The sequence below is a fragment of the Podarcis erhardii genome, assembly GCF_964252035.2.
Source record: "Podarcis erhardii genome assembly, chromosome: 8".
In the NCBI taxonomy this organism is placed as follows: Eukaryota; Metazoa; Chordata; class Lepidosauria; order Squamata; family Lacertidae; genus Podarcis; species Podarcis erhardii.
Genome location: NC_138499.1, coordinates 55334920 through 55344420, shown reverse-complemented (window position 1 = coordinate 55344420; position 9501 = coordinate 55334920). Strand labels below are relative to the sequence as shown.

At 46.7% G+C, this 9501-nt stretch overlaps 1 protein-coding gene and 1 long non-coding RNA gene across 4 annotated transcripts in view; one reads left to right on the top strand and one right to left on the bottom strand.

Annotated features, from left to right (window-relative positions):
• Positions 1–9501, bottom strand: part of LOC309349310 — a 349787-nt gene that overhangs the window by 214336 nt on the left and 125950 nt on the right. The window lies entirely within an intron of this gene.
• The window catches only part of NETO1 (neuropilin and tolloid like 1), a 102239-nt gene continuing 98769 nt past the window's right edge, over positions 6032–9501 (top strand). Inside the window, exon 1 of one of the 3 annotated variants that reach the window (XM_081875108.1) lies at positions 6032–9454. In XM_081875108.1, coding sequence (XP_081731234.1) covers positions 9427–9454 — 28 coding nt within the window. In that variant the 5' untranslated portion in view covers positions 6032–9426. The remainder of the gene's footprint in view (positions 9455–9501) is intronic. The other 2 variants (XR_014159827.1, XM_081875107.1) reach the window with 2 other exon arrangements.

Genomic DNA, 9501 nt, shown 5'->3' with positions numbered 1-9501 from the left:
TAACAGCTTCCCAACAATCCCCAATACTAAACAATGATTGAAAGCTGGCTTCCAGATCCTGGCTAGTTTGACAGTCATTAACCATAATTTGCTGTTGGTATCAAGATGTAAGAGGAAGCTATAATGAGCTGCATCTTCCTGGCTTGTCTGCTCATGCAAACAAGCAAGAACAAAGGAGCTGTGGGCAGGTGTGCAAAGCTCTTGTATATCCCATTTTATTAAGCTGAGATTTGTTCATACAAATGTGGCCAATGTACAACCATCATTACTGAGCATGAAGGTTCAGTTTCTTCTATCCTTCAGGCTCTCACAGTTGCGATTTCTTTTGGTTTGTTTTACAGTTGTGGAGCTACATTTTGGTTGTATAAAAATGCTTATGTAACTATTTTATTAAGTACTATTAAAGGGCCAGAGCTAATCCCTGAAGAAGACAGTCCTACAAATGTATTTTTGGTCCTTGTAGCATTGCAGCGATGGGGGGGGGGAATTATAGCCACTAAATGTTGCCAGGTGCTGTTTTTCCCATCATTGTCAAACTGTGACGGGAGAGGTGGCAGCTGTGCCACTTCCAGCTTCCTCAGAGATCTTAAAAAGGGACAGAGGTCTGCTCCTTTGGAAAGATGGCTGGCCTGGCTTATGCTCATATTGTTCCAGCATAATTGAGATGGCCTATGTTTCAAAACAAAAACAAATTATGGCTTGTTTTATCTTCACAGAAGGGAAAATCACTTCCCACACAAAGAAAAAAGGTTTGGCTATTTAAATACATTGGACTGGTATGGTAGCAGGTGCAGGACAGCGGCTCTTTTTTGGCGCCTTAGCAGCATTCAGATGAGAGAGACTTGGTTAAGGACACTTTAGCTAAAGGGCTAGAAAGCACACATGTATTTATTTGGTAGAGACAGCATTCATAAAACATATGTCACTGAGCATTCGCAAAAAATTATTCACCATGAAATTGTTCATTTTTGTACTGGTTAATTTTATAAAATGTGTCCCCCCTCCCGCCAGAGACATTTCATTAAAAGATAATGCTAATATACTGTTTTGCACTACTTACAGAATCCCTCATTTCTGAATGCATTGCTTTCCATAAGATGGTAACATTGTTCAATGTATTGCATTTTCTAGGGATTCCACACTTTCAATCCCTTCTCCTTGTCCATTTCCACAATTTTCCTGTTATGCACACTGATGTTTTCTCTCAAAAAGTCTTTCAATTTGGGAGTGTCAAGCTTTTCAAAGCACTTTTAAGTTGCTAAGCATTTTGCAATCTTTTTGTTTTTGCCTTCACATGATCTGGTAAAATGAGTTGTCATAAGCAAATTCACCTGTTGCATTTTTGTCAATACTGTATGGACATTTTTGCAAGTAGAACATGAGAAATGCTGCTTTGTATATTGATTTTGATATTCCTCTTGACCAGCTGAAGAATTTGGAGCAAATGATTCAGCAGAGGAAACACAGCCCAGAATAACTAAGGAGATAGTACAAGAATACTTGGCTAGTTTAGATGTATTCAAGTCTCCAGGGCCAGATGAACTGCATCCAAGAGTATTAAAAGAACTGGCAGATGTGATCTCAGAACCACTGGCAGTCATCTTTGAGAATTCCTGGAGAACAGGCGAAGTCCCGGCAGACTGGAGGAGGGCAAATGTTGTCCCCATTTTCAAAAAGGGGGAAAGAGAGGACCCAAATAATTATCGCCCCGTCAGACTGACATCAATACCAGGGAAGATTCTGGAGCAGATCATTAAGCAAACAGTCTGTGAGCACCTAGAAAGGAATGCTGTGATACCAATAGTCAGCACGGATTTCTGAAAAATAAGTCATGTCAGACTAACCTGATCTCGTTTTTTGACTGAATTATCATTTTTTGACTGAATTACAAGCCTGGTAGATGAAGGGAACGCAGAGGATGTAGCCTACCTTGATTTCAGCAAGGCATTTGACAAAATGCCCCATGATATTCTTGTAAAGAAGCTGGTAAAATGCGGTCTTGACTATGCTACCACTCAGTGGATTTGTAACTGGCTGACTGACTGAACCCAAAGGGTGCTCATCAATGGTTCCTCTTCATCCTGGAGAAGAGTGACTAGTGGGGTGCCACAGGGTTCTGTCTTGGGCCCGGTCTTATTCAACATCTTTATCAACGACTTGGATGATGGACTCAAGGGCATCCTGATCAAATTTGCAGATGACACCAAACTGAGAGGAGTGGCTAACACCCCAGAGGACAGGATCACACTTCAAAACGACCTTGACAGATTAGAGAACTGGGCCAAAACAAACAAGATGAATTTTAATAGGGAGAAATGTAAAGTATTGCACTTGGGCAAAAAAAATGAGAGGCACAAATACAAGATGGGTGACACCTGGCTTGAGAGCAGTACATGTGAAAAGGATCTAGGAGTCTTGGTTGACCACAAACTTGACATGAGCCAACAGTGTGACGCGGCAGCTAAAAAAGCCAATGCAATTCTGGGCTGCATCAATAGGAGTATAGCATCTAGATCAAGGGAAGTAATAGTGTCACTGTATTCTGCTCTGGTCAGACCTCACCTGGAGTACTGTGTCCAGTTCTGGGCACCACAGTTCAAGAAGGACACTGACAAACTGGAACGTATCCAGAGGAGGGCAACCAAAATGGTCAAAGGCCTAGAAACGATGCCTTATGAGGAACGGCTAAGGGAGCTGGGCATGTTTAGTCTGGAGAAGAGGAGGTAAAGGGGTGATATGATAGCCATGTTCAAATATATAAAAGGATGTCACATAGAGGAGGGAGAAAGGTTGTTTTCTGCTGCTCCAGAAAAGCGGACACGGAGCAATGGATCCAAACTACAAGAAAGAAGATTCCACCTAAACACTAGGAAGAACTTCCTGACAGTAAGAGCTGTTCGACAGTGGAATTTGCTGCCAAGGAGTGTGGTGGAGTCTCCTTCTTTGGAGGTCTTTAAGCAGAGGCTTGACAACCATATGTCAGGAGTGCTCTGATGGTGTTTCCTGCTTGGCAGGGGGTTGGACTCGATGGCCCTTGTGGTCTATTCCAACTCTATGATTCTATGATTCTAGCTTACAGCCTTTTTTTGTAATGGCAATCCAAATATTTTTTGCTTTTGGCCTGCTGGATCAGGTTATATGCATTTTATACTTTCAACATATGCATTGTATAGATCCTACACCTATTCAACTCTGCTTTTACAAATGCTAAGAACAGTTCTGCTGGATCAGACAAAAGACCTATATGGCTCATCATAGGGTTTGGGATTGGATTCAGACGAATGCTAAAAGCTGAACCAATTCAGGTCAGCCTATGATTAGCTGGATTGGATTGACGAAGCCTTGAATCACCCTGGGTCAAATGGGGCCCACCTGGAGCAATCCAGGGCTGTCAAAAGCAGGAGCAGTGGAAAGAAAAGGAAGTGAGCAGATAGTCCACATGCATCTCCTCCTCCTCTCTGACCACACTGCAAAGACCCCAAATTAGTTTGGGCCCTGGATATCAGAGTCACTCCAAAGCCCAGAACTGGACCCCAAATTAGATTGGGTGTATGTGCGAAGCCCTAGTTCAGCACTTTGTCCTCACTGTGGCCAACTATTGAACACTCACAAACAGGACATGAGTGCACTCATGATCCCTAGCCACTGGTGTTGCATATTGCCTCTGATATTGGTTGCAGTAGATAGCCATCATGACTAGTAGCTATTGGTAATATTATCCTCCAAGAATCGAACAAATCCCTTTTGAAAGCATACCAAGTTGTGGTATTCTATATTTTAAATATGCACTCTGTAAAGAACTATATCCTTTTAATGTCCTAATTCTCCCATTCAGTAGCACCTTAAAGACCAACTGAGTTAGTTCTAGGTATGAGCTTTCGTGTGCATGCACACTTCTTCAGATACACTGAAACAGAAGTCACCGGACCTTTCTATATAGTGAGAAGGTGGGGAGGGGTATTACTCAGAAGGGTGGTGGGAATGGGTGATTGGCAGATAGCTGCGATGAGCCTGTCGCAGCTATCTGCCAATCACCCATTCCCACCACCCTTCTGAGTAATACCCCTCCCCACCTTCTCACTATATAGAAAGGTCCGGTGACTTCTGTTTCAGTGTATCTGAAGAAGTGTGCATGCACACGAAAGCTCATACCTAGAACTAACTCAGTTGGTCTTTAAGGTGCTACTGGAAGGAATTTTTTTATTTTGTTTTGACCATGGCAGACCAACACGGCTACCTATCTGTAACTAATTCTCCCATGATTGAGTTTCATTGGATAGCCCAGGTTCTAATATTATGATAGAAGAAAAGCTTTATTCACTTTCTCCAAACTCTACATATTCACCTTTTCCCTAAACAAAATGGCCTGAATATTGTAACCTTTTCTCATAGCTCCAGCCTCCTGATGATTTTGACTGCCCTTTTCATATTTTTTCTAGCTCCGGGTAGACTCCTATTCTAGCAGACACTTCTTGTTAAGTTTATATTTTCTCTACAGGAAATTGTCTTCTCTCTGTTCTCCACAGTAACCACAGTAACATTCTTTAGGGTGACTGTAAGTGAAATTGAGAACAGAAAACAGCACTAATATCAGTATGGTTCTTACCTGAGTTATCCAAGAATCTTAATCTGTTGACAGAAAGTTACGGTGCTAAGAAGAATATTGGGCGATGTAACAGTGTGGAAGTTGACTATAATACACTTGGTCTTGTGTAATTATAATCACCCTGTAATTGGATCTAAATGTGAAAGAAGTTTCTCAGTTATCAATTAGGTCTTCGATTTATGGCATGCTGGCATCTCCATATGTAGCTGAACTTAATGGGCAGAATCAAACCATATTTAAATACTTTTGACCATTTACTGAACTGGATTGAGCTAGTATGTTTGCGACCTGAAATGCTCACATCCATTTCAGCAAGTTGGAAACACACCTTACAGATTAATAAAGAAATCAACTGAGCATGTGAACACAATTTCCCTTTTACAGATGGGAAACTTGTGGGAATGTTTAGGGAGGCCGGAGAGGATATATTGTTTATTAACAATATATATTTATTAATATCCTTCCTAACTTGCACTAGCAAGTTCTATAACTTAGCAGAGTTTTAACACTCCCCTTTTAAACACACAGTGGGTAGCTGGTTGCAAGCTTTTTTAAGCTTCTAGATATAAATTCCTGGTAAGATCCCTTATTTCCCTCTTAAAAGAATCATCATGCCACAATCTTCTTTAAAGTGTATAAAAGAAGTTTACTCACAGCATCATCAGTTCACAGTTGGATCCCTGAAGACAGACTTAGTGACAGATATACACGTGAGTCTATCCCATATGGAGATAGTCTCTTTGTTTGCTGAAAGCCAACAGGGCATCTCTAGTTAAAAAGAGCCACTCCAACGAAGTGAGGAAGTCAAAAAGAGAGGAAGGATGCTGCATGCCTTGTGCTTTTGTTACCTGCGCAGGTAAGGTCACGCCCACGTCTAGTCACATGCAAGAGGAGGAAAGTCCAGGAGGAAACAGGAAGTTCTGACTGGCTGGACCAAACATCCCCTTTCATGTCCACACTAGGAAAACAAGGAATGTTGTATTTGACTGCTACCTATGTATCACATCCCACAAAACTGAGGTCGCGTGAAAGAAAATGACTTGTTTCAAGGCCACTTGAGCAGGGATTTGAAACCTTGCCTTCCAGGCCTAATACTACAGCTCCTGGACCACACAGTAGCCCTCTATTACTTTTTTGGTGCACCAGATGGCACGCCATACACAACCAGCCACCCCAGATAACACTGCACTGTGCATCTACACATCCCTCCCCTTTCTCAATGTACAGCATCCATCTGGCAAGAGGAGGCTGTGTGGATTTCTTGCTGTTAGAAAAGGCAACGCAGCACATTTCCCTTCAGAACAGCCTATTCAGCTGTTTTCCTTTCTCCTTTTTTTTAAAAAAAGAAAAAAACTGTAATCTTTTGTAAGCAAACTATAACTTGAAACTTAGCCATAGGTTGTCTGCATTGCCCTGCAGAAGGTGTTGTCAATCTCTCTCCCTCCCCGCTCCACAGCGTTTGCTACAACCTGAGCCTTCTGGCTCCTCTGCTTGATCCGTGTTGTTGCTTGTGTCTTTTGCGGGGGCTGCTGAAGCGGGTGGGGAGGAGAGAGAGACGCTGCACAACTGTGGGGGGAGACAGTTGATCTTCCGGAATGAGTGAACCGTCACTCAGGCATACCCTAAATTTGGGGGTGGGGGGCGAAAGATTAAGGCAGCACTTTTACTCCTGGTTTAATTGATAGCTATAAGATTAATACGGCAAACCACAGGAGGCAAGCTGAACGCGATCAAAAAAGAAAAGAAAGTATCGTGGAAGGAGACATTTGCTGCAGAGCCGGCTTGAGACCTCTACTTCGGGAAGGAAAAGGAAGGAAAAATGATGCCATCTGCCAAGATGACTTCACAGTCCTCATGTACCAGGAACTTTATTGCTGACAGCGTGGATCCTTAAAACTCTGCGGCTTGTAAGTGTATGGCTCATGGCTACATATGGGATGAGTCCACCTGGTACTTGGAACGTGTATGGGGGAAAACAAAAGCAAGCCGGATCTCAATGTACTCTGGAGTGAGCACCATTATTTTTTTTTAACACTTCTCGACTTCTTTATGTATATACAACTGTCTAACGGAAGTGACATCCGATTTTGGCTGCTACCTTTGAGTGGAAGTAAGCCCCATAATTGAACCCAGTGGAACTTATTTCCGAGTGCACCTGCACGGTGCAATCCTAGCATGCATATAAGTTAACAGGGGCTTCTGAATATAAGTGTCTATAAGATCAGGAACGTTTAGAGTGGATGGGGCCGCTGTCCCTTCTTCTTTCAAGGCTACTGGTTATTATGGATCGGGCTTTGGAGTCTGACTTTTGAGTCAAAGCATGCATGAGATGTGACTGTCCAAATCGACGTCTTTTCAATGGCGCGAGGGACAAGGGAAAGGATCTCTATATTTTGCAGCCGACTGTCTCTTTCTCCTAGCTGAGAACCTCCTTTCTGTTCTCGAGGGACCACACACCACTCCTTGGGCTTCTTGGAGTAGAAGACAACCGTTCTTTTTGCTCAGAAAAGTCGCTTGCAGGAAATCCATGTTGTTTTGGGAAACTGACACCAGTTGGGAACCAGTTTAAATTAAAAAGAAAAAGCAGTCATCTGAACCTGGGTCTTTCTTGGCATCAAGTCCTCTTCCAAAGCAAGCTGCCCGATTTCGGCTGAGATCCCCCTACTTGGGCGTAAGCGCCCATAGAAATCCGCAGCGCTTACTACTTCAGCAGGAAGATTTAGGTTGCAGGCGCCGCGGAGCCCTTTGCAACCAGAAGTGCAGTCGGAAGCATTTACTGGAGGGGAAAGAGGGCTTGGAAAGGCCCCCTGGTTTGTTTGCCTCAAGTCCACCCCCCCCCCCGCGCCCAAACAGGGCTTGCTTTGCAGGTTGTCTCCCGCGCTTAGGACCCCCATCCTCTCTTTGTGGCATCTAGAACGGAAGAGAGACTCTTCCCCTTCTCTGCATCAGCTTTGGAAGCAGCAGGTGTTGGAGGAGGAGGAGCTGCAGCAGCCGGAGGAGGAGGAGGAGGTCGAAAGGGGGTGCATGGTTCCCCCTCCCTTCTGCTCCTTAACTATCAAACGATTTTATTTTCAGTCACCTCTCTCTTCTCCCGCCTCCCTCTTCTTCCTGGGTGGATGCCTTTGCCAGTGGGAGAGGGAGATCGAGAAGGAAGCAGCGGCGGCAGCGGCGTCTGCCGGCTGGGAAATCCTTGTGTGTGAAAGAAGCTGGTACTACGGACTTTGCCCTTGGCAGCAGCTGTGGGAGCCGCTGGCAGGAGCCAGAAAGAAGGAAGTTGGGCCCTGCCGGGGGGGGAGGACATCTCTGTCCCCTTCCAGCTCCCGCACTAGGTCTCTAGATGCCCCCTTCCCCCCGCCGCCTCCTTTCTCACCCTTGACCAGCATCTCCTCCTGCTACTGCTGCCGGAGCGCGCTCGCCGTCTTTGGGATGGTGCTGCCTTGATGGGGAAGAGGCGGCGGCGGAGGGGAAAGGCGCCTACCTAAGCGGGTAGGAGAGAGGACCCCTCCTCGCCTATCTCTGGAGTGAGGGGAAGAGGCAAGCGCGCGATCAGCCGCCAGAGGATCCACAGCGAAACTTTTATTGCAGCTTCCACCCACCCACCCACCCATCCCCCAGCCATCCTCACCCCCGGACAGCATCCTGCGCGCTTGCAAATGGAGGGACTGCGGCTGGCAGGAAGACTCCTGGTCTAAATTGGCAAAGGGGGAAGCAGCAGCAGAAGGTGGTGGTGGTGACGAGCAAGGCACAAGTTAAAGGGCGACCAGAGAGGAGGCGCCCCCTCTTCTTTTTCTTTTTAATCTCCGCGACTCTCCTGGCTTCTCTTCTCCCCTCGCCACTTAGGAGGACCTCTAGGGGAAAAACACACACACCCAGATTATTGTCCTGGACTGTTGAAGAGGACACCCCCCTCCCCCGGCCGACTTTCCTTTCCTTCCTCCTCTCTTCCTGCCCTGCTGCTGCTGAGCGATGGGCTTCTTCCAACCCTCCGCTCCGGCTTGATCCTGCGTCGCAAGGGAGGCAAAATGGACTTGGCCGGTTTGGAAAGACTTCGGCTGTAACTGAATGGCGCGCAGAGATCCTTAAGCCCCTCCTTGGGTGACTCTTTCTTCCTCCACCCCCCTCCACCCTCTACCCCCTTTTGCTGCCTTCCCCTCAACTCTAGCCTCTCCCCTCTTTGGGTGTCTCTCCCACCACCTTGCCCGTCCGAGAAGCGAGATCGAGGAACTGATGACGGACCCATCGCTCACCCCCCCTTCGATGCATCAAAAGAACCTCCAGGGCCGGGAAAGGTTGGCCTCGAAATTCTCCAGGAAATACTTGGGGCTGCTTTTGGTGTTGTATGAAACTGGTGATTAAAGGGGGGGAGCCTGGAAAGGAGGAGAGGAGACGAACCCTCCCCGCCCCCCCCAGCCTTCACTTTCTCGAGCCTAGTGGCTCCTGCCGGTGGTGGACTGCGATCTCTGGAAGTGGAGCTTGTGCGTCGAGGGCTCTTGCTCTCCCTTCCCCGCCTTGCCCTTCTCGGCCAGTTATGCAGACTCCCTGTGGTGGTTGCTGCTGCTCCTACTGCTGCTAGGATCCGATGCTGGCCGCTCCGGAGCCAGGGGATGGAGATGGGGGGCTGATCATCGCCAGACGACGGTGAGAGGGGAAAGGAGAGAAAGAGCTGGAGAGACGGGGGCGCTGATCCACTTGGGTTCAGCGCGAAGCGCGCGTGGGCTTCAGGCTGCTGCTCGGGTCTCCCTCCTCTTCCCACCGCAGGAAGCCCTCTCGTCTCTAAATGGAATTAGTGGAGATCGAAGCCCCTTGTGTAAGGAACAGACATGATCCATGGGCGCAGCTTGTTTCACAGTAAGTAGATCTCCTCCGGATCCCTCTGGGCCAACAGTGCCCTGCGC